Source organism: Rana temporaria, chromosome 7 (genome assembly GCF_905171775.1).
Source record: "Rana temporaria chromosome 7, aRanTem1.1, whole genome shotgun sequence".
NCBI lineage: Eukaryota > Metazoa > Chordata > Amphibia > Anura > Ranidae > Rana > Rana temporaria.
This window is the reverse complement of record NC_053495.1, coordinates 22579614-22603207: the sequence shown is the minus strand read 5'-3', so window position 1 is coordinate 22603207 and position 23594 is coordinate 22579614. Positions and strand designations below refer to the sequence as shown.

The 23594-nt window shown below is 45.6% G+C and overlaps 1 protein-coding gene across 4 annotated transcripts in view; it reads right to left on the bottom strand.

Moving 5' to 3' along the window:
- Positions 1-23052, bottom strand: part of SHQ1 (SHQ1, H/ACA ribonucleoprotein assembly factor) — a 111755-nt gene extending 88703 nt beyond the window's left edge. Inside the window, exons 1-6 of one of the 4 annotated variants that reach the window (XM_040359064.1) lie at positions 22953-23052; positions 17967-18120; positions 16564-16628; positions 14315-14437; positions 7089-7240; positions 1401-1513 (exon numbers count right to left, since the gene is read on the bottom strand). In XM_040359064.1, the coding sequence (XP_040214998.1) occupies positions 1401-1513; positions 7089-7240; positions 14315-14437; positions 16564-16628; positions 17967-18109 (596 nt within the window). In that variant the 5' untranslated portion in view covers positions 18110-18120; positions 22953-23052. Of the gene's footprint in view, positions 1-1400; positions 1514-7088; positions 7241-14314; positions 14438-16563; positions 16629-17966; positions 18121-22899 lie in introns of all 4 variants that reach the window. The other 3 variants (XM_040359066.1, XM_040359067.1, XM_040359065.1) reach the window with 3 other exon arrangements.
- Positions 23053-23594: the final 542 nt, after the last annotated feature.

Here is a 23594-nt window from a genome sequence, read left to right as displayed (position 1 = left end):
AAGAGGTGAGTGTAAACAAACCTTCCCTGTTCTTTGTTGTGGCAGTGTCATTGATCGTATGTTCCCTGTTATAGGGAAACACGATCAATGACGTCACACGTCCAGCCCCGCCCCCCTACAGTTAGAAACACATATGAGGTCACACTTAACCACTTCAGCGCCCCCTAGTGGTTAACTCCCAAACTGCAATTGACATTTTCACAATAAACAGTGCATTTTTAGCCGTGAAAATGACAATGGTCCCAATAATGTGTCAAAATTGTCCGATGTGTCCGCCATAATGTCACGAAAAAAAAAAAAGAAAAAAAACGCTAATCGCCGCCATTAGTACTAATAAAAAAAAATATTAATAAAAATGCAATAAAACTATCTCCTATTTTGTAAACGCTATAAATTTTGCACCAAAAAATCGCGCTAATGGAACTCAAGAGTAGAGGAAGTCTTGAGTGCCATTAGCACGATTTTTTGGTGCATTTTCTGTTGTATTGGTACTTCTGGGTACCATTATTCTTGCAGCTCTGGTTCATCTCTTTAACACCTAATTTATGAACAAATTAAGTAACTACTTCTAATAGGAACTTTATGATCCCTGTTTAGCGCCTGTGCATTTGTTTCTATAAATTTTGCGCAAACCAGTCGATAAACGCTTATTGCGATTTTTTTTTACCAAAAAAAGGTAGAAGAATACGTATTGTCCTAAACTGAGAAAAAAAAATATTATTTTATATCTTTTTTGGGGATATTTATTATAGCAAAAAGTAAAAAATAGTTTTTTTTTTCAAAATTGTCGCTCTATTTTTGTTTATAGCGCAAAAAATAAAAACAGTAGAGGTGATCAAACTCCACCAAAAGAAAGCTCTATTTGTGGGGAAAAAAGGACGCCAATTTTGTTTGGGAGCCCCATCGCACGACCGCGAAATTGTCAGTTAAAGCGACGCAGTGCCGAATCACGAAAACTGGTCAGGTCCTTTACCTGCAGAAAGGTCCGGGTCTTAAGTGGTTAAGAAATATATTTGAAGATAGAGATGGGAGAAGCGAGAAGAAGAAAAAAAAGAGAGCTCAAGAAATAGAGGAAATATAATAAATAAGGAAGAGATGAGAAGGTTTTATAAATGATGTTTCTGTTATGAAATGTGGATTGGAAAATGTACAATGATACAAGATTTTGTTGTTGGATACAAGATATATTTTTTCCTGCTATTGCCTGTGATATGGAATCAGCGTTCACTTCAGCCGCCAGAGAAAATCCTAACATCCAAATAGATAAAAAAAAAAAAAAAAAAAAAAAGCAGCAAAGTGGAACGGCGGAGCTTTGAAAGGCAGAAACCCAGAGGCAGACATAGAGTGATGTCAATCCTACTGGGGAACTGGCTGTCTCACAGACATTAAAAGGCACTTACAGGTAATGATCGGGGTCAAACTTGGACTTTTCAGCTTCCAGGCGCCTGCGTGTGCGTTCAGCGGCCGGGGTGACGTCAGGGTCTCTCAAGTCAATAACATCATTCAGTTCTTCCTGAAAGAGCACAAGGGCAGCGTGTGACACAGGTGGGAACACAAAGGGCTGCGAGAGGTGAATGATTGTGTACACAAAGCGATCGCACGATCCTGGACAATAATAGGAAAGGCATTGTGAACGTTAAATGAGAACCATATGCCGATCATATAGACAAAGCCGGATGTAGGTGCTCTACCCCGAAACATCACCCAATAAACAACATGCCTCTTAAAGTGACACTAAACTCTGGATTCAAGAAAATTATATTTAAAACGGAGCTCCACCCTAAAGTGGAACTTCCGCTCATCAGATTCCTCCCCCCCTCCGGTGCCACAATTGACACCTTTCGGGGGGAGGGGGGGATAGGATACCTGTCTTTGACAGGTATCCTTTCCCACTTCCGGGAGTCCAGCCGTTGTCCGTGACGTCACCGCGGGGCTCCCTCCTCCTCCGCCCCTGGCCACCGAGCCAATAGGAGAGAGGAGCAGGGCCTCGCGCATTCGCAGTAGGGTTCCCGGCGTGAAACCGAAAGGCTACACGGCCGGGTTCCCTTACCCGCAATGGCGGCGGCAGTGTAGCCTTTCAGCTTCACGCCGGGAACCCTACTGCTGACATCGCTGGACTCCAGGACAGGTAAGTGTCTATTTATTAAAAGCCAACAGCTGCAGTGGCCCGGATTCAGATACGAGATACGATGGTGTATGTCCTGATACGCCGTCGTATCTCTGAGTCCGGCCGTCGTATCTATGCGCCGATTCAGAGAATCAGTTACGCATAGATATGCCCAAGATACGACAGGTGTAAGTGTCTTACACCGTCGTATCTGAGGCTGGCCGCTAGGTGGCGCTTCCGTATATTTCCGCGAGGAATATGCAAATTAGGTAGATACGGCGATTCAGAAACGTACATTCCGCCAGCGCATTTTTTTACGTCGTTTACGTTCAGCTTTTTTCGGCGTATATGAGGCGTAGCTAATGTTAAGTATGGCCGTCGTTCCCGCGTCGAGTTTTAAATTTTTACGTTGTTTGCGTAAGTCGATTCACAATTGAGCTTGGCGTAAGTTACGCTCATGTCGCTTTCATTGACAAACATCGACGTGATTTGGAGCATGCACACTGGGATTCAGTCGCGGCCGGCGCATGCGCAGTTCGTTCGGCGCAGGGACGCGCTTGATTTAAATTTTACACGCCCCCTACCCGCGGAATTTGAATTCCGCCGGGGGATTTACGCTACGCCGGCTCAACTTTACAGGCAAGTGCTTTGTGAATAAAGCACTTGCCTGAAAAACTTGCGCCGGCGTAACGTAAATGAGATACGTTACGTCAGCAGAAAGATCCGCTGATCTTTCTGAAACTGGCCCAGTATGTGTAGCTGCTGGCTTTTATTTTTTTTTCCCGGACCTCCTATGTTGTTCTTGGTCTCCTCCGCATCTCCAAATTTTTTTTTGGCTGCTCTGATCCAGCCTCCTGTTAGATGGTGGCTACGTTTGTTCTCCTTAGTCCCACTATATGTAGGAACGTAGCTGTCTTGTTCACTCCTGAGATGGACTATGGCAGGGGTATGCAATTAGCGGACCTCCAGCTGTTGCAGAACTACAAGTCCCATGAGGCATAGCAAGACTCTGACAGCAACAAGCATGACAGCCAGAAGCAGAGGAATGGTGGGGTAGTTTTGCAAAATCTGGAGGTCCGCTAATTGCATATCCCTGGACTATGGGATTTGTAGTGTGGCAAGATAACGAAAGGGGGGGGGGGGGGGTGCCCCTGGCACAAGTGTCCTGTGAAGTGGAGGGGCGACACCTGGAGAGTTCCTGCTATTACATTCTGACGGGCTAGTGATAGCAGCAGCACTACTACTGTCAGATCAGCGGAGGAAGTCACAGGCAGTTTAGTGCGGGATGTCAGAAGCAGCGCTGTCACAAGACGAATCTGGAGAGCAGAAGAGAGCAGGGAGGAGGCGCGGGCTGTGCTCTCTCTGCCCTCCAGCTCCTCCTGCTGCATATCGGGATTGTGCAGGGTTTGCAAACCTGTAATGTCCCAATCTGACAGTCAGCAGCGGTTCTATACCCTGCAGCCGCAGCCGGCATCTCTTCCCGCTGACTGCCTGGCAGAAGTGTTGAATGTCCGCTTGCCCTAAGCTCCTCCTCAGTTCTGTTGTGTCAAGATGAGGAGGGGCCTGGGGCAGAAGGACATCACACAGTCATCTGCTCCTTCACCGCTCCAAAGATGCTGCTTGCAGGACATTTAACATCCTGCCAGCGCAGCCTCCCAGTGTGAAAGCCCTCGTGGAGCCGCTCTTTCAGGACGCTTTGCAGGTGCTATTTTTAGCGTTCTAGCGCCTGCAAAGTGTCTCAGTGTGAAAGGGGTCTTACAGATGGGCAATGCAAAGATTATGGACAGTGCTTTAAAGGGGTTGTAAAGGTACAACTTTTCTTTCCTAAATAGCTTCCTTTACTTTAGTGCAGTCCTCCTTCACTTACCTCATCTTTCGATTTTGCCTTTAAAATGTCCTTATTTCTTCTGAGAAATCCTCACTTCCTGTTCTTCTGTCTGTAACTCCACACAGTAATGCAAGGCTTTCTCCATGGTGTGGAGTGTCGTGCTCGCCCCCTCCCTTGGACTACAGGAGAGTCAGGAAGCTCTCTACGTTGCAGATAGAGAAAGGAGCTGTGTGTTAGAGAGCGTCCTGACTCTCCTGTAGTCCAAGGGAGGGGGTGAGCACGACACTCCAGGGAGAAAGTCTCACATTACTGTATAATAAATACTGGCATGAAAACTAACACACCACCGACCCTCACACCCAGTGCTTTTATGTAAGGTGGCTTTATACTGTATCCAGCTTTGACAAACAAATTATTTTAGCATAATGGCAAAACCTTCATGCAACTGATTGATGAATAAAATATTTCACAAGTGTCAGATCGTCAATGAACATCATATAACAAAGTACAAGTATTCTGCCATTAACTTTAGAGCGTTGAAAAGATTTTGGGTAACTTGTCTTTTAAATTGCATCTGATATTGTACCAGTGTAATCCCTTAAAAGATGAAAAAAATAAAATTGTATTGAAAAGAAAGAAAATTACTATCTGTATAAGTGCAATGGAAAACTCATGATGGGAGAGATATTTGTAAGCCTGTTGTGCTGTAATCTGACCACCAGGGGCTCTGCGGTGTCTTTTTCACTTTGATCAAACCATTTTATTTGGATTGTTGGTGCCGACGGCTTCAGTCTTTATGACTATTAATGCTGAGCTTTAGGTCTGCATATACGAAGCTTCAGGGCTCTTGGTGATTGGATATGAGTGTCCGGAAAAACAGCTCAGTCACAATTTTTATAATTATTGAAGAAAAGGAGTATACAAATAGAGCCAACGTGTTTTAGGGAAATTGCTATCCTCGGTTTGAATACCAACCACTCCACTACCTGCCTGGAGTTTGCATCTTCCTCTGGGTACTCCAGTTTAATTGGCCCTAGTATGTGTATGTATGAATGTGAGAGTAAGGCCCCTTTCACATGGGGCAGATCAGTAATGATCTGCCCCGTGAACCACTACTTGCTCAGCGGGGATCGCTCCGTTGATCCCCGCTGAGCCGGCGGATGACAGGGCGGTCCCCGCACACTGTGCAGGGACCGCCCTGTCTTTTCTCCACTCTCCCCTATGGGGGGGGGGGGAAATCGGATGAATACGGACCGTCTGTCCGTGTTCACCCGATCCGCCAGACGGATGGAAAAGTAGGTTTTTCCTCCGTCACACTTTGGCGGATCGGAGCGTGTCGGATGTCAGCGGACATGTCACCGCTGACATCCGCGGCTCCATAGAGGAGCACGGAGCGCCCGTTCAGGTCCGCCTAAGAAACTGGCAGGCGGACCTGAACGGGCCGCCCGTGTGAAAGAGCCCTTAGGAACCTTAGATTGTAAGGTATTTGGGGGCAGGGACTGATGTGAATGCATAATATATATGTAAAGCGATTTCTAAATGACGGCACTTTATAAGTACCCGTAATAAATAAAACACATTGCCTCCCCCAAAAAATCTGCGATTAAAAAAAAAACAAAAAAAAAAAAAAAAAAAAATAACTTGATTCATGATTCGAATCAAGTTTTTTTTTTCTGATGGACACCGCACTGGTCTTAAAGGGGATGCGGGCAGGAGTTTTTTGGCGAGGCCGCGGCTTCGGCTAGTCCGCCACAATCCTGGAAAAAGGCAGCGGACTAGGTTGAAGCCGCGGCCTCGCCTAAAAAAATCCTGCCCGCAGCTCGCCGTGATCCTGGGAAAAGGCCGCTGCTTCGGCCTAGTCCGCGGAGTGCTGGTCCTATGGAAAAAATTAAATAAAAATCGATTTGGTCAAAATCTGAATCGATTTGACCTCCCAACTCTATTCAAATCGTTTTTTTTCCCCAGCCCTACGGGAGGGTTAAACATATATAACAACATATATAAAAATATCATGCAGCATACCGGCGTGTTGTGGAACAAAGGCAGGACAGTGGCTGCCTTTGCTGAACACCACGCCGGTATGCTGCAGAACTGCTGATCGAATATATTAAACCCTTTTAGAGCCTAACCATTCTCCGAGAAATCCAGCCTTAAGGCCCCTTTCACACGGACCCGTTTTTCAGGCGGTTTAGCGCTAAAAATATCGCCGCTATACCGCCTGAAAAAAAATCGTGCCCTGCAGTCTTCAGTGTGAAAGCCCATAGGCTTTCACACTGAAGCGGTGCGCTAGCAGGACCGGTCCAAAAGTCCTGCTAGCCGCATCTTTGGAGCGGTGAAGGAGCGGGGTGTTTACCGCTCCTATACCGCTCCTTCCCATTGAAATCAATGGGAAACCGTGGCAATACGCCTCTGCAGAGGAGCATTGCCGGTGGTATTAACCCTTTTTCCGCCGCTAGCGGGGGTTAAAACTGCACCGCTAGCAGGCGAATATCGCAGTAAATACAACGGTATAGCGCCACCGTACCTCCCCTGCCCCGTGTGAAAGGGGTCTTAAGAAGGGAGAGGCAATTCCCCTGAAACGTGCTGGCTCTACATGTAAATATTTATCTATAATTATAAAAAGTGGGATGTTTTTCTGGACACCATGCGCACCTCTCTAATCACCCAAGTGATCCCTGTAGTAGTAAGGTCCCATTGTCATTATCAGAAAGGTAGTAGCCCTAGACCCCAACAGAGTCTACTACTTACAATTATGATTCCATTGGAAGCAATTGCCTCTACACCCTCCACATAGAGACCTACCACTAGGCAGCCTCCAGTGCCACCGGTCTTCCACCCAATCGTGACACCAGAGCTCTGGAAGACCAGCACAGTAGTGAGGGAGCGAAGGGAAGGTATTAGTTACAGGTAGGGGGTGCCCTGAATGGGCAAAGTCATCAATTCTCTTTAACGCTACACAAGCACCATCAGAACATTTTCCCCAACATCCCTGAAAATTGTATTAATACATGGAAGGCATTTTTTGGGCTGCTGCCTTGCTTTCCTTGCCTGCCAATGTGATCAGGACTTGTCCAGCCTGGTGTTACATCCTTGCCCATTTGGGAAATGATTAACTAGCGGATACTATCACTGTGAGAAATACACAAAAAGCACCTGAAGTCGTCTGAAGACTCCGACTCTCAAATTTCCAAAACCATAGCTGAACTGCGGATTAAGCTCATCAGGGGGCGACTCTTCATAGGGAGTCTGTTCAATCTGCCAATCAAAGTCTTCATCGTCATCTTCAGGAATCTCACTGGAAGCCCCTAAAAAAAAAAAAAAAAAAAAAGGGACAGGTTTTCATACTTCCTCATCCCTTAAAACAGTCCAATATTAAGGTGCATCTAGAACAGGTTTTTTTTTTTCAGTTAGAGCTCTTTCACCCGGGTGGCCCGTTCAGGTCCGCCTGCCAGTTTTTTTTAGGCGGACCTGAACGGGCGTTCCGTGCTCCTCTATGGAGCCGCGGATGTCAGCGGTGACATGCCCGCTGACATCCGACCCGCTCCGCCAAAGTGTGACTGAGGAAAAACCTACTTTTCCATCCGTCTGGTGGATCGGATGAACACGGACAGAGGGTCCGTATTCATCCGATCCCCCCATAGGGGAGAGCGGAGAAAAGACAGGGCGGTCCCTGCACATTGTGCGGGGACCACCCTGTCATCCGCCGACTCAGCGGGGATCAACGGAGCGATCTCTGCTGAGCAAGCGGAGGTTCACGGGGCGGATCATCACTGATCCGCCTCGTGTGAAAGGGGCCTTATGGATAGTATGTGGACCCCTGTTAGGCTTTTATTGCTGTTTGTGTGTCCCTGAGAAAGATGGACACTTAAAGCAATACTCTAACTATGATACACAATGGATACTAGCGAGGGACATTAAAGGTTCTGTTTTTTTTTTTTTTTAAATAACAAACATGTTGTGCTTACCTTATTAAATCCTCCTCTTTTCAGGCAGGTGCTCCTGGCTTCTCCTCTTCAGCCAGTGCCCCAAATAGCAAGCCGCTTGCCCTGGGGGCACTGGTACGTGCTCGCTCCGGAGCCCTGCTCTATGCATTCAAAAGACACACAGATCTACAGGAGAGTCACAGCTCCTTTCTCTATCTGCAACGTAGAGAGCGTCCTGACTCTACTGTATTTCAAGGGAGGGGGTGAGTACGACACTCCACACCAGGGAGAAAGCCTTGCATTACTGTGTGGAGTTACAGACAGAAGAACAGGAAGTGAGGATTTCTCAGAAGAAATAAGGACATTTAAAAGCAAAATGGAAGGATGAGGCAAGTGAAGGAGGACTGCACTAAGGTAAAGGAAGCCATTTAGGAAAAAAAAAAAACCCTTTAATGCATCAAGGTGAAAAAACATCCGATGCTTACTGGCCCCCCAAGCCCCCCCACCTTCACTTACCTGAGCCCTCGAAAGTCCCGCATCGTGAACGCGCTGGCTTCTCGGCCCAGTCTTTTTGGCTCTTCATTGGATGATTGATAGCATTGCCTCCGGCTGCTGTCAATCAAATCAATGACACGGCGCGCCGGGGGCGGGGCCGAGTGATACATTTGGCGGCTATGGCCGCCACTGTATCATACGGGAGTGCGCCCGCAAGCTAACCCCCTTGGGAGAACGCTTCCCAGAAGGGGGTTAGCTATTGTGGGGAGGAGCTGAGACAGTCACCGAGGGACCCCAGAAACCAGGATTGGTGCCACTCTGTGCAAAACGAACTGCACAGTGGAGGTAAGTATAACATATTTGTTATTAAAAAATAAATAAAAAATTATTAACCCTTTAAAGGAAATAAAGGATTGGTTGACAGAGATAGATAAAACCAGATTAATGGAAGAATTAATTTCTTCCCAAAAAGATTTAGAGACGAGATGAGCTGGTTGGAATTTAAACAATCCTCGGAATACGTGAGGTATATGGGGAGTGAGAGTAGAATTTAGTGCCCCCCTTTTTGTTTCACGATTTGTTGGAGGGTAGCATGGGGGTAGTGGGATGAGATTCCCGATAGAGATATAATATATATATATATATATATATATATATATATATATATATATATATATATATATATATATATATATATATATATATATATATATATATATATATATATATATACACATACACACACACACACATACACACACACACACACACACACACACACACATACATACATACGCAGCGCTCGATGGGAATGGCATTAAAACTTTTATAGTCTTCAAGTAGGTAACCAAATAAATATTGCACTGGAGATAAAATTGATGTAGCTACATAAACTGTAAAAATGGTGCGAGTAAATACCAAACGGGAGCAAAAGCAGTCATAAAAACATGTACCCAAGTATGATACTGGTATAAAAATGTGTACAACGATACCACTGCTGAATCCAGATGAGGAGGGGTTAACATCAGCCCGTCGGCATGTAGATGTCCCATGAAGGGAACTATCACAACTCCCAGTGGATGGCTGTAGAATCCCAGGTTGATAGAGGGAAGTGCAACAGCCCTTGCGTGTGGCAGATAGTAAGGTCCTGCCGGCATGCAGATATGAAGGCACAGCAAAGGATCCCTTCAGATGGACACGGCAAGCCCCGCCGGTGTCCGTGACGTTACTGGATCTCCGACGGAACTCCCTGAAGGTCCAGAAGCCGGCAGGGAGGCGAGTACCAATCAAAAGAATTTTAATCGATCAAAAAAATTAAAGATTAATCGATTGATTAAAAGTTAATTTGCACAGCCCTAAAAAGGGGGAAAAAAGTGATTGCATAACTATATATATATATATATATATATATATATATATATATATATATATATATATATATATATATATATATATATATATATATATATATATATATATATATAATTAATAATCACTTTTTCCCCCTTTTTTTTTTTTGCACGATTTGTTGAAGGGTAGCATGGGGGTAGTGAGATGAGACTCCCTCTCTATAAAAAAGAATAAAATGTATAAGGGAAGGTTATGTAATCACCCTCCCCCCTTTTCTTCTTCGGGGGAGGGGGGGTGAGATAATGGGGGTGCTCCGACTCTTGCCCACTCCCTTGGGTTTCTGGTATAGTTGTTTTTGCTTTATGGTTTTTCCTACCTTCATCTGGGGAAACTAAAAAGGAGTATACTGTATGTTATGGATGGTTTCATTCATGTGTTTTATGTGTTTTTATGAATGTAATGTATAAGTGTTTTTTGGAAAAGTGTGCAAGGATCTGTTTGTACAAAAATTTTATAAAAGGATATTTAACAGATCAGTTACAGCAAACTTTTTTATTTTTGCTTTTGTATTTAATACCACTTTAAGAAGAACGCCATAGGATGCCCCCATTTCAAGCACGATGCAGGTCGTGGTGGGGAATAGTGCTAAGTAGAACAGACCGCAGATAACGATATCCATCCTCGGTTATAAATGGCCTCCAAAGGAGCTCTTAAATCCAGGTATACATCAGAACAAACTGTATGAGCTCACATGAAGCGTCTATGGAATTATTTTTGCCTTCTGGAGCGGAATAAAGTGAAGACTCACTCGAATAACACTCAGAGATCTATTGCATCCTTACCCGTTCTGCCTCTTGCACCCCCGCTACGTGTCAAGCGGTTGGGATTGTAGTCTGAGTACCTGAATTATTCCTGTGGGTTATGGCTCCCCCTCAGGGACCAGGACGAGAGCCCTCCAGGCAGGAAATTACAGTGAGCGGGGCTCTCAGAGGCCCTATAGCCGTGCCTGGTCATTTAATGCATGAATCACTGTCAATCGCTTCCACTCGCAGGCTTTATACCATCAGGAAGTAGATATTAGCCCTGGGAGACTCGTGTCCCACTGGTCTGTGTGCGGCCGGGATCTCAATGTGTCACTCAGCCTGATCCAGAACAAGGAATTGGTATACAGAGGCCAACCACACAGCAATGAATATACATCTCTGATTGACCTACATGAGGTTTCCTACTGCAGTGTGATTTCTGCTATATTTTACATACAGTTTATTGGGTTTATAGAAGATTTTACAGAGACGTGTGGCAGAACAAAGGGGAGGGTACAGGAGGTAGATATACAGGGTGATCGGTGCTTGTAACTCCCCCCACCGCACCGATCACCCCAACTGTCCAGGTATCGGATGAAGCATCAGAGCATTTGCCCGAGTACATGTACTGGGGCAAATGCTCGGTATCGGTACCGATACTAGTATTGGGACAACCCTAACCAAAACCATATAATACAGAGGAACCTCGTATTACGTTCCAGGAGAATGCTCGTAATCCAAAGTACTCTCAATGGAAACAAAAATAATTTGTTCAGCATTGACTTCAATAGCATGCAATACCATATGTGGCCAGAGGTGGGGGGGGCGCCAGAGAACCTCGGAAACAGCCGTAACGTGCCCATATTGCGAAAGCTACAGTCAAAAACAGAACGGGTTAAAGGGTGTCAGCAACCAGTGTGTGGAAGATTTAAGCCGACTACACACTATACAACTTTTGTACAAATTTCTTGTAAAACTTAGCTCCTTTAGATTTACCAAAACTAGGGTTGTCCCGATACCACTTTTTTAAGTACAAGTACCGATACTTTTTTCAAGTACTCGCCGATACCGATTACCGATACTTTTTTTATTGTCATGTGACAATGGCACAAGTCAGTTTTTTTTTTTACAATTATTTTTTTTATTATTATTTTTTACAATTATTTTTTGTTATTTTTTCAATGCTTTCTTTGGAGGGGGGGGGGGTGTCAGTGTGTTTTTTATTAACATTTTTAATAGTTTTTCCAATTCATTTTTTTATTATTTATTGCAATTTTTTTATTTTTATCAGCCCTTTTGGGGGGCTTTGGTGAGCTATCAGGGGTCTTAACAGACCGTTGACATCTCCCCTTTGAGACAGAGAAAGCGACTGAGGATAGAGATTCCCCAGTCCGTTTCTCAGCTGCACTGAAAATGAATGGAGAGAAGACAGAGGCTCCTCTCCATTCATAAACTGAGACATTGTAATCACAGGTTACGATGTTTCAGTTATGTGAATGGACAGAGTCAGTGATCACTCACTCTGTTCATTCACAAAAGGAAGGAGCCGGCTTTACCGGCTCCCACCTCCGCTCTCTATCCTGACAGTTCGAGGACAGAGGAGGAGGACATGAAGGGGTGCACGGAGAAGAACGGAGGGGGACATGGAGCAGAACAGTGGGGGACACGGAGCACGGAGGGGAGAGCAGCACGGCGCACTTAGGAAGTTAGGAGGACATGGAGCATGGAGGGTGACACAGAGCAGAATGGAGGGGACAGCAGCACAGAGCACTTAGGAGGACATGGAGCACAACGGAGGGGGACTGGAGGAGGATACAAGGACAGTCAGCGGTGATCGGTGCAATGGGGGGGGGGGTTGAAAGCACTGATCACCCTGTTGAAATCTATACAGGGTGATCGGTGCTTGTAACTCCCCCCACCGCACCGATCACCCTGACTGTCCAGGTATCGGATGAAGCATCAGAGCATTTGCCCGAGTACATGTACTCGGGCAAATGCTCGGTATCGGTACCGATACTAGTATTGGGACAACCCTAACCAAAACCATATAATACAGAGGAACCTCGTATTACGTTCCAGGAGAATGCTCGTAATCCAAAGTACTCGCAATGGAAACAAAAATAATTTGTTCAGCATTGACTTCAATGGCATGCAATACCGTATGTGGCCAGAGGTGGGGGCGCCAGAGAGCCTCGGAAACAGCCGGAAAGTGCCCGTATTGCGAAACGCTCGTTAACCGCGTTACTCGCAATCCGAGGTTCCACTGTATATCAAACCTAAACACTTTCAATGTGTATGCAATCAGGGCGGCACTTGCACCACATAGTTAAAAGGTAAATCTAAAAGGAAACTGAACAAAAATTGTAGTGTGTATCCAGCTTTAAGCTCAAAAACCATTAAAGTGGTTGTAAAGGCAGAAGGCTTATTTTAATCTTAAAAACGAGAAGTCCAGCCTAAGCTCATTCGGCTGGGCTACTCCTATGGGTCACAGGAGTGCAATTAGTTTTGCACTCCTGTGACCCGTTTTCAGCAGAGTGGTCTGAAATCCACTCTCTGCTGACGTCATCAAGATCAGTCCAGGCACTGTGTCATCCCGACTCTGGAAGTCTGGATTCACCAGGTGCCCGATAGGCTTCTCAGTGGGTCACCGAGAGCCTGAGATGGCCGCTCCCCGCCCCGCAACAGCTCAGCGCTCCAGTGAGCGTGGAGGAGCAGAGAGGAGAGCTGCTGATTGACAGGCAGCAGTTCTCTGCTCGGGGAGGTGAGAGAACCGAGCCATCAGCGGTGTTCGGTGGCTCGGTTCTAAGTGAAGAGGCAGCGGGGGACAGGTATGATTATGGGATAAAAACAAAATCCTATACTTCTCTTTTAATGCATTCTTTGCATTAAAGCGGAGTTCCAGTCATTTTTGTGCCAATTAAAAGTCAGAAGCAACAAAAACTGTACCTGCTGACTTCTAATAAACACACATTCACCTGTCCCAGGATCCAGCGCTGTACTCACTGCAGCCGTGTTCTTGCCGTGTCCTCCCTCGGCGGCGCCGGCATCTCTACTATGGGCGACCAGCTGTGATGGCTTGCAACTTCACAGTCAGGTGCCCACTGCACTGTGACTGGTCCTGAAGTCTAAGACCTGTCATGTGTCCCAGAAGACTTTGGGTCTTCGATTGCCAGGTGTTTTTCACCTTAATGCATAGGATGCATTAAGGTAAAAAAAAAAACATGAACCTTTACAACCCTTTAACATAATGTGCGATCAGGGGTCAAGTCCTGGGGAAAAAGTGTGGGAACTCCCACCCAAGATACACTCCCCCACCAAAAAAAAAAAAAAGATACGCTCATATGCATAATTACTAAACCGCATGTTCTTTCTAAATCCCACAATAACTCGCGGCAGACCTCCGCAATGTCTCCTGGAAACAAAGACAAAAGCTCCCAGGAGACATTGCGGCATCAAGGAAGTGGCGGAATACCCGCACACTACCCGATGAATCCATATACAGGAAGCGGCCAGTAACAAAGGATAACTAAGGTTCGCCTGCCCCTGACAGTGACTCGAGCTGGGCATCGCTGCTTAGTGAAGGATTGGCTTGGGCGGCTCCGCTGCTCTTGGCTGCTCTAGTCCTGCAAAGGGAACTGCGTTCCTGCTGTGAAAAAAGTGCAGGAACTCCGTTCCCATGCGTTCCCGCAGGACTTGAGCCCTGTGTGCGATGCATACTAGCACATTATGGCTTTACCTTGCAGGCTCCCCAAAAATAAAAGCTTTAATGGAGATAGATAAAAATAAATGTAAGTAATAAATGTCTCACCTATTTCTTCTACAAGGGGCTTTGCTGTTCTGACTCCTTTTGGTGCCAATAGTGAAGTCAGCAAATTCAGGCCTTCAAAATGCTGTCCTGGGGTCTCTTTAGGCACTCGGACAGTGAATACGCCTGGGATAGAAACAATACAACACACTGGTAAACAGGACTTGAAGGTATAGGCTTAGAAACAAATGGAACCATCGAGGATGGGAAGGAGCGGCCAAAACACTTCTTCCAACAGGCACAGTACATACAGGTAGTACAATGCAGCGCTGCCCATCACTGAGACTGGAAAGGTCCACAGAGCCAGGTGGTTCAGTACAAGCATGCCACCAGCAAGGTCATCAGACCCCATTTGCATCCATGGCAACATTTTTCTACAATTCGTGTGCCCTGCTCCTGTTCTCAGCAAACCCATCATACAAAAAAATAAATAAAAAAAAAATATAAAATAAAAAAGTAATTAAAATTAAACCACAAATTTGCAACAAAACTGTAAACCAGGGATGAGAAATGTTAAATATTGTACATTTTTTATTCATCACCAAATTGGTTTTCTTAGGCTCCATTCCCACCTGCCATTTCTGGAACGCACAAGAAAGTGCACAAAAAACACGCAATTTGCAGCGCATTTCGGAAGTGTGCTGCAAACGAGCATCGTACTTGTGATGCCATTAATTGTTAAAGGACAAGTTAACCTTTCCCTAACCACTGCCCTGGAAGGTTTTACCCCCTTAATGGCCAGGTCATATGGCACTGCGTTACTTTAACTGACAATTGCGCCTTCGTGCGACACTTCAGCCAAATAAAGTTGAGGTCCTATTTTTCCCACAAATGGAGCTTTCTTTTGGTGGTATTTGATCACCTCTGCAGTTTTTATTTTTTTGCGCTATAAACAATAAACAATTTCGAAAAGAAACAATATATATGTTTTACTCTGCTATAAAACACACCCAAAAATCCAAAAATAATATTTTTTATTATATATATATATATATATATATATATATATATATATATATATATATATATATATATATATTCACTTTACAATAAATATTTACTTTTTGTGTGATGCCATGATGGTCAATCTACAACTGCCTACATGGAATGTTTGCAAGCTTGTTTGGCGGTACTACCCCTGTGAATCACAGGAGTGCCGTTCATTCGGCACTCCTGTGACTCGTTTTCAGCAGACAGTGGGCTAAAGACCGCCGTCGGCTGACATCGCCGAGCTGGTCCAGCAAGGCTCACGACCATATGGTCAGGATCTGCCAACATGCCTGGATCGGCACCCGGCTCAGCCTTTCAGCGAGCCGCCAAGAGCCTAAGCCAGCCGCCCCTGTCCCCTCCACATTACTCCAATGAGCAGGGGGGGGAGGGGGCGGCAGAATAGAGAGCTGCTGACAGTTACCAGTTATCTGCTTAGGGAGCTGCGAGAACCGGCGGTGTTCAATCGCTCGGTTCTCAGTGTTAGAGCCAGCGGGGGACAGATCAGCTTTGTAATTAAAGGAGTTCTCCAAGCTAAAACTTTTAACCCCCGCTGTGCCCGGGCTGTAAAACTATACAAAATAAACTTTCACTTACCTGCCTACGATCCCCCGTTGTTCCGATATCGCCGTCCCGTTCTCCGGTCCTGGTCTGTTCCACTTCCTGCGGGTCGGTGACTCACAGTGCGCTCAGCCTATCAGCGGCCGCAGCAATGTCCCGTCGCGGCCGCTGATAGGCTGAGCGCACTGTGAGTCACCGACCCGCAGGAAGTGGAACAGACCGGGAACGGAGAACGGGACGGCGATATCGGAACAACGGGGGATCGTAGGCAGGTAAGTGAAAGTTTATTTTGTATAGTTTTACAGCCCGGGCACAGCGGGGGTTAAAAGTTTTAGCTTGGAGAACTCCTTTAATATTAGCGGTTTACAGGATTTTGGTTTCCACTGTGCCCAGTTAAGAATGTATAAAAAAAGATGCATGTTTTTTTTTATTCATACTCACCAAGGTGGATGCAGCATCATTCCGATGCTGCATCCACCTTGGTGAGTATAAATTTGGGAGGGAAAAAAAAAACCCATACATCTTTTTTATACATTCTTAACTGGGCACAGTGGAAACCAAAATCCTGTAAACGGCTAATGAATATCGATTACAAAGCCGATTGTAACGCTTGATAAGAACTAAATCTTCACCAGATATGCACATAACAGTGGAAAAATTAAATACTTTAAATGGAAAACATGATTTATGTGACATGATCTTACCATCATCAGCATTATATACGGCTTTCTGTCTCCCATCTTCCACAATCCTGCCAGGCAGCGTCAATCTGCACACAGATGTGATATTATATTAACAGCGGGAACACGTTGTCATTTTTTTCTATGCCACATCTACAGCAGCAGCGGGTTGTGTAGAAAGATGAAAGAATAAATAGCTAGATTCAGAAACGCTTACGACGGCGTATCACTAGATACGCCGTTGTAAGTCCGAATCCGCGCCGTCGTATCCTTAAGCGTATTCTCAAACTGAGATACGCTTAAATCTTGCTAAGATACGACCGGCATAAGTCTCCTACGCCGTCGTATCTTAGCTGCATATTTACGCTGGCCGTTAGGGGCGTGCAGGTTGATTTACGCCGAGAATATGTAAATGAGCAAGATACGCCTATTCACGAACGTACGTACGTCGCAGTAAGCTACGCCGTTTACGTAAGGCGTTTTTCAGGCGTAAAGATAAACCACCAAAAAGATGGCGCAGCCAATGTTAAGAATGGACGTCGGGACAGCCGTCGAATTTCACGTCGTTTGCGTAAGCGGATTCAGAATGGGGCTGGGCGTAGGTTACGTTCACGTCGAAAGCAAGGAGTATTTGCGACGTGATACTGAGCATGCGCCGTACGATTGGCGCTTCATTTACATGTATGGTAATGAATCGTGAATTCATTACCATACAACACGCCCCCTACCTGCCTATTTTGAATTAGGCAGGGTTACGCCGGGCCATTTGCGATACGCCGACGCAACTTAGGAGGCAAGTGCTTTGTGAATACAGTACTTGCCTCACTATCTTACGTCAACGTAGTGCAAATAGGATGCGCTACGCCGACCTAAAGAAGCGCCGCCGTACGTGAATCTAGCTAAAAGTCTTTATAGTTTACAGCAGGGTTAATCGATCAGCACAAACCCCCCCTGTCGGAGAAGCAGCCGATCGGCTCTCCTCTACTCGCGTCTGACAGACGCGAGTGAGGAAAAGCCAATTACCGGCTTCTCCTGTTTACATTGTAATCAACCGTGATTGGACACAGCTGATCACGTGGTAAAGAGTCTCCGTGAGAGACTCTTTACCTAGATCGGTGTTGCGGGGTGTCAGACTGACACCCTGCAACAACGTTCGCCGCCATGCGCTCCCCCGGGGGGTCATATGACGTCCACTCAGGATATTGAAACCACTTTGCCAACGTCAATCTGTCATTGGCGGGCGGCAAGTGGTTAAAAAAAAGTAAGAACCATTATTTTATTCTCTAGGGTGTCTGCTTTCAGAAATGATATAATGTTTTGGGGGTTTTATGTGATCTTCAGGCCTAAAATTATTTTTTAAAGCAAGTATGCAAAAAAAAAAGCAAAATCGTCTCTGGCAGTGAAAGAGTTCAAAGCACTAATACTACCTGAGAAAGTACGGCTTGGCGTAGAATTTGAAGTCATCTTCCTCAATGTAGATATCAAACTCCGACACCCTGGCATAGGGAACTTTAATGGTGATAGTGAGGAAGTCGGCATCCTGGCTGATGTCAAAAGCCGGTGTGATCATATTGCGTCACCCTAGAAAACAATGGAATATATTAGTCAACAGCAAAGGAAATGTGAGAAATCGTATAGAAGTGGCCGATACCTGTACAGCAATCTAGCCACTTTAGACCCGTAGGACGTCCTGGACTTTGAGTGGTGATATCTGAATGATGCCTGCAGCTGCAGGCATCATTCAGATATCTCTGTCTTCAGCCGGCGATTCTGTGCACCAGAAGAACGATCAAAGCGGCGGTTCCGCCGCTCGATCGTTCTTCTAGGCAGCGGGAGGGGACGTCCCCCCCCCTCCCGCCGCCATCCGGTGCTTCTCCGGGCTCTCCCGTGCCATCGGGGGCCCGGAGAGCGAATCGGCCGGCGCGCGTTGCTGAACCATAGAGATGACTGGTGACCAGACGGTCACAGTCATCTCTATGACCGTCAGAGGGCCGGGCGCGACGTTATGACGTCACGCCCGGTACCCGGAAGTAAACAAAGCCGCAATCGCGGCTGTCGGCATGTAATCGGTGAAATGTTTTTCACCGATTTCATGCTTGTAAGCCTGTAGGAGAGATGTGGGGTCTTATTGACCCCACATCTCTCCATAAAGAGGACCTGTCACAGTGATTCATATTACAAGGGATGTGTACATTCCTTGTAATAGGAATAAAAGTGATCAAAAAAAAAAAAAGGTCAAAAAAAAGTGTAAAAATAAAAAAATGAAGTAAAAAAATAAAATAATAAAAAAAAAAATTTAAAACCCCTGTCCCGGTCGCTCGCGTGCAGAAGCGAACGCGCATGCAAGTCCCGCCCACATATGTAAACACCGTTCAAACCCCACATGTGAGGTATCATCGCGTGCGTTAGAGCGTGTGCAACAATTCTATCACTAGAGCTACTCTGTAACTCAAAAATAGTAACCTGTAAAAAAATTTAAAACGTCGCCTATGGAGATTTTTAAGTACCGAAGTTTGGCACCATTCCATGAGTGTGCGCAATTTTAAAGCGTGACATGTTAGGTATCTATTTACTCGGCGTAACATCGTCTTTCACATTATACAAAAAAATTGGGCTAACTTTACTGTTTTGTTATTTTTTAATTCATGAAACTGTTTTTTTCCCTAAAAAAAGGCGTTTGAAAAATTATTGCGCAAATACCGTGCGAGAAAAAAAAGTTGCAATGACCGCCATTTTATTCCCTAGGGTGTCTGCTAAAAAAAATATATAATGTTTGGGGGTTCTGATTAATTTTCTAGCAAAAAAATTGTGATTTTTACATGAAGGAGAGAAGTGCCAGAATTAACCCGGTAACGAAGTGGCTAGACAACTCATGGGAATCATATAATCAATAATATAGGTGAGAACAATGAATGGAATAGGATTGTTACCCATAGCAAGAAGTTGCCAAAATATCAAAACAACCCCCACATCATAATCCCCCCTCCACCAAATGATTTGGAGCAGTGCACAAAGCAAGGTCCATAAAGACATGGGTGAGCGAGTTTGGGGTGGAGGAACATGACTGGCCTGCACAGAGTCCTGACGTCAACCCGATAGAACACCTTTGAGATGAATTAGAGCGTAGACTGCAAGCCAGGTCTTCTCGTCCACATCAGTGCCTGACCTCACAAATGCGCTTCTGGAAGAATGGTCAAACATTCCCATAGACCAGGGCTCGACAAATCCCGGTCGCCATGGCGACTAGAAATAGTGTCCTGGCTTGGAAGGTGGGCTGGCACCATCTGGTGGTGAGCCGTTGGTATTACAAGTTATTATCACCAGATGTGAGCTGGCGCCATCTGGTGGTGGCCGTTGGTATTACAAGTTAAGCATTACAAGTTAAACAGCAATTCTAATGTCATTTTTCACTATTTTCACTGCCATCTTCTTCCCTCCAATTAGAACCCCCAAACATTATATATATTTTTTATCCTAACACCCTAGAGAATAAAATGGCGATCGTTGCAATACTTTCTGTCACGCCGTATTTGCGCAGCTGTCTTACAAGCGCACTTGTTTGGGGAAAAAAATACACTTTTTTAAGTTAAAAAATAAGACAACAGTAAAGTTATCCCCATTTTTTTTATATTATGAAAGATAATGTTACGCCAAGTAAATTCATACCCAACATGTCACGCTTCAAAATTGCGTCCGCTTGTGGAATGCCGACAAACTTTTACCCTTTAAAATCTTCATAGGCGACGTTTCAAAAAATCTACAGGTTGCATGTTTTGAGTTACAGAGCAGGTCTAGGGTTAGAATTATTGCTCTCGCTCTACCAATCGCGGCGATACCTCACATGTGTGGTTTGAATACCGTTTACATATGCGGGCGCTGCTCACGTATGTGTTCGCTTCTGCGCGCAAGCTCGTCGGGACAGGGTGCGTTTTCTGGCTCCTAACTTTTTTAGCTGGCTTCTAGATTCCAAGCAAATTTGTCAAACCCTGCCATAGACACTCCTAAACCTTGTGGATAACCTTCCCAGAAGAGTTGACGCTGTTATAGCTGCAAAGGGTGGGCCAACCCAATATTGAACCCTACTAACTAAGACTGGGATGCCATTTAAAGTGGAACTTCCGCTTAATCCACTCCTCACCCCCTTACATGCCACATTTGACATGTCATTTTTTTTTGGGGGGGGGGAGTGGGGGATTCAGGAGGAGTGGGACTTCCTGTCCATCTTCCTCCTTCCGCCCAGGGACCGCCAAGTCTTATTGACCCCACATCTCTCCTTATAAAGAGGACCTGTCACACTGATTCCTATTACAAAGGATGTTTACTGTCCTTGTAATAGGAATAAAAGTGATAAAAAAATAAAAAAAAATTAAAAAAAAGTGTAAAGATAAAAAAAATTAAGTAAAATAAAAATAATTTTATTTTTTTCAAAACGCCCCTGTCCCCGTTATCTCGCGCGAAGAAGCGAACACGCATGCAGGCCCCGCCCACATATGTAAACGCTGTTCAAACCCCACATGTGAGGTATCGTCGCGTGCGTTAGAGCGTGTGCAACAATTCTAGCACTAGACCTCCTCTGAAACTCGAAAATTGTAACCTGTAAAAAATGTTAAAGCATCACCTATGGAGATTTTTAAGTACCAAAGTTTGGCGCCATTCAATGAGTGTGCGCAATTTTAAAGCGTGACATGTTAGGTATCTATTTACTCGGCGTAACATCCTCTTTAACATTGTACAAAAAAATTGGGCTACCTTTACTGTTTTGTTATTTTTTAATTCATGAAACCGTTTTTTTTTCCCCCAAAAAAAGGCGTTTGAAAAATGATTGCGCAAATACCGTGCGAGAAAAAAAATTGCAATGACCGCCATTTTATTCCCTAGGGTGTCTGCTAAAAAAAACAATATATATAATGTTTGGGGGTTCTGATTAATTTTCTAGCAAAAAAAATTGTGATTTTTACATGAAGAAGAGAAGTGCCAAAATTGGCCCAGTGGTAAAGTGGTTAAACACACATCCAAATCCATGCTAAACAATCCATCCAATCAGGAGGAGGAGATTGTACAATCAGATTGTGTCTTAGGCTGCAATCAAACCTTGGCGTTTTGAATCGCAGGCAGATTTGCCGCGATTCTGCGTGCGATTTAAAAAGCGCCGAGGTGTGAATGACAATTTGCAGAACACACATCTGAGATGACCATTTATTTGATTGGCAACTAAAATCGCAGTGCTGTTCTGGCACGATAAATCTCGCTGCAATCGCGGCAATACACGTTACGTGCAGCATTTTGTTTTGAGCGACAAGCTTCACGTGATTCCGGAAATTCTTTTTGGGCGACAGGCGTCCCGCGATTCCGGTTTGCCGGATTTTACCGCGCTTCGTCGAGGCAAAAATCGCGCAGTGATTGGGGTGTCATTAAAAGTAACAGTGGGCCGGATTCAAGAAGCAATTGCGCCTGTGTAACCATAGGTTACACAGCGCAATTGCTTACTTGCCCCGGCGTTACGAATGCTCCCGATTCAGGAACATCGTAACGCCGACTGCAGCCTAAAATCTGCGTGGCATAAGGCTCTTATGCCACGCACATCTTAGGCTGCATTCTTGCGATGGCCGCTAGGGGGCGCTCCCATTGTGCTCAGCGTATAGTATGCAAATTGCATACTAACACCGATTCACAATGTTGCGCGAGCCCTGCGTACGCAATTTACGTTGTTTCCGTACAGCGTGTTTTGCATAAGTCTGCCCCTTCTAATAGCAGGAGCAGCCGATGCTAAAGTATACCCGTCGTTCCCGCGTCGCGACGTTCGAATTTCACGTAATTTGCGTAAGTGATTCGTGAATGGCGCTGGACGCCATTCACGTTCACTTTGAAGCAAATGACGTCCTTGCGACGTCATTTGCCACAATGCACGTCGGGAAAGTTTCCCGACGGAGCATGCGCTCGGCGCGCCTAATTTAAATGATTCCAGCCCCCTACGGGATCATTTACATTAGGCGCCCTTACGCAGGGCAAGTTTACACAGCGCACACGCAATTTACGGAGCTACTGCTCCGTGAATCGCGGGTAGCACAGGAAATTTGCGGGGGCGCAGGGCAAAAACGCTGCCCTGCGCCTCCGTAACTAAGGGGCAAATCTACCTGAATCCGGGCCAGTGATCGCAAGTGCGCCCTGCGTTTTGCAGCGATTCAGAATCGTAGCCAGGATCAAGGCGATCTAGAAAACGCCATGGTGAGAACGAAGCCTAAGTGATAGTTTAGTTAACAAAAACTTTCTGCCAATTCAGACTTTTAACCCCCCCACCACCCAAAAAAAAAAGGATGCCCAGCTTCGCCCTATCTGGATTATGGAATCTTCTGCACCCACCGATCCTTCCATACATTACACCGACTATCTCACCACAGGATCTCACACCTCACCAGACACACGGCTCCTCACATGCAGCACACATCGAATTCTACTTCCGGGACTGCACGTGTTAAAAAAACGAGACCAAAACGAGCACTCCGATTGGACTAGCTTCCTCTGTTGCCCCGCCCATCCACCAACCACGCGCCGCTACAGTAAATCTCGAAGGAGGATTGGTCGAGGCGGGGGCGAAGCTAAAGGCAGGCCGTCCTATCACGCAGTGAGTGGCTATAATGAAGTAGGGGCGTGGTTACAAGGTGGACGCTTGTCAGTTTTTAAGGTTTCCATGGAGACCGGAAGGAAACGTTCTTCTCCGGTGATACATGGTAGCGGGTTGTGTACTTTCCTCATCAATCTCCGTCCTCCTGTGTCCCAGGAAGAGCGGGAATGGCGGGGCCAGGAAAGCGCAGAAGGGGCGCTAATAATATCCTATTAGGGGGTTGATTTTAAAGGCAGATAAACAGTTGCCCTCTGCAAGTGCAGTTGCTCCAGAGCTTCACTTTACAAAGATTAAACAATCACGTGCAAGAAAAAAAAAAATTGTTGCTGTTGCTTGCCCATGATTGGATGATGGAAGTCAGCAGAGCTTCCCCTCATTTACTAAACTGGGGACCTCTGGGCCCTTTAACCAGTTAAGCCCCGGACCAATATGC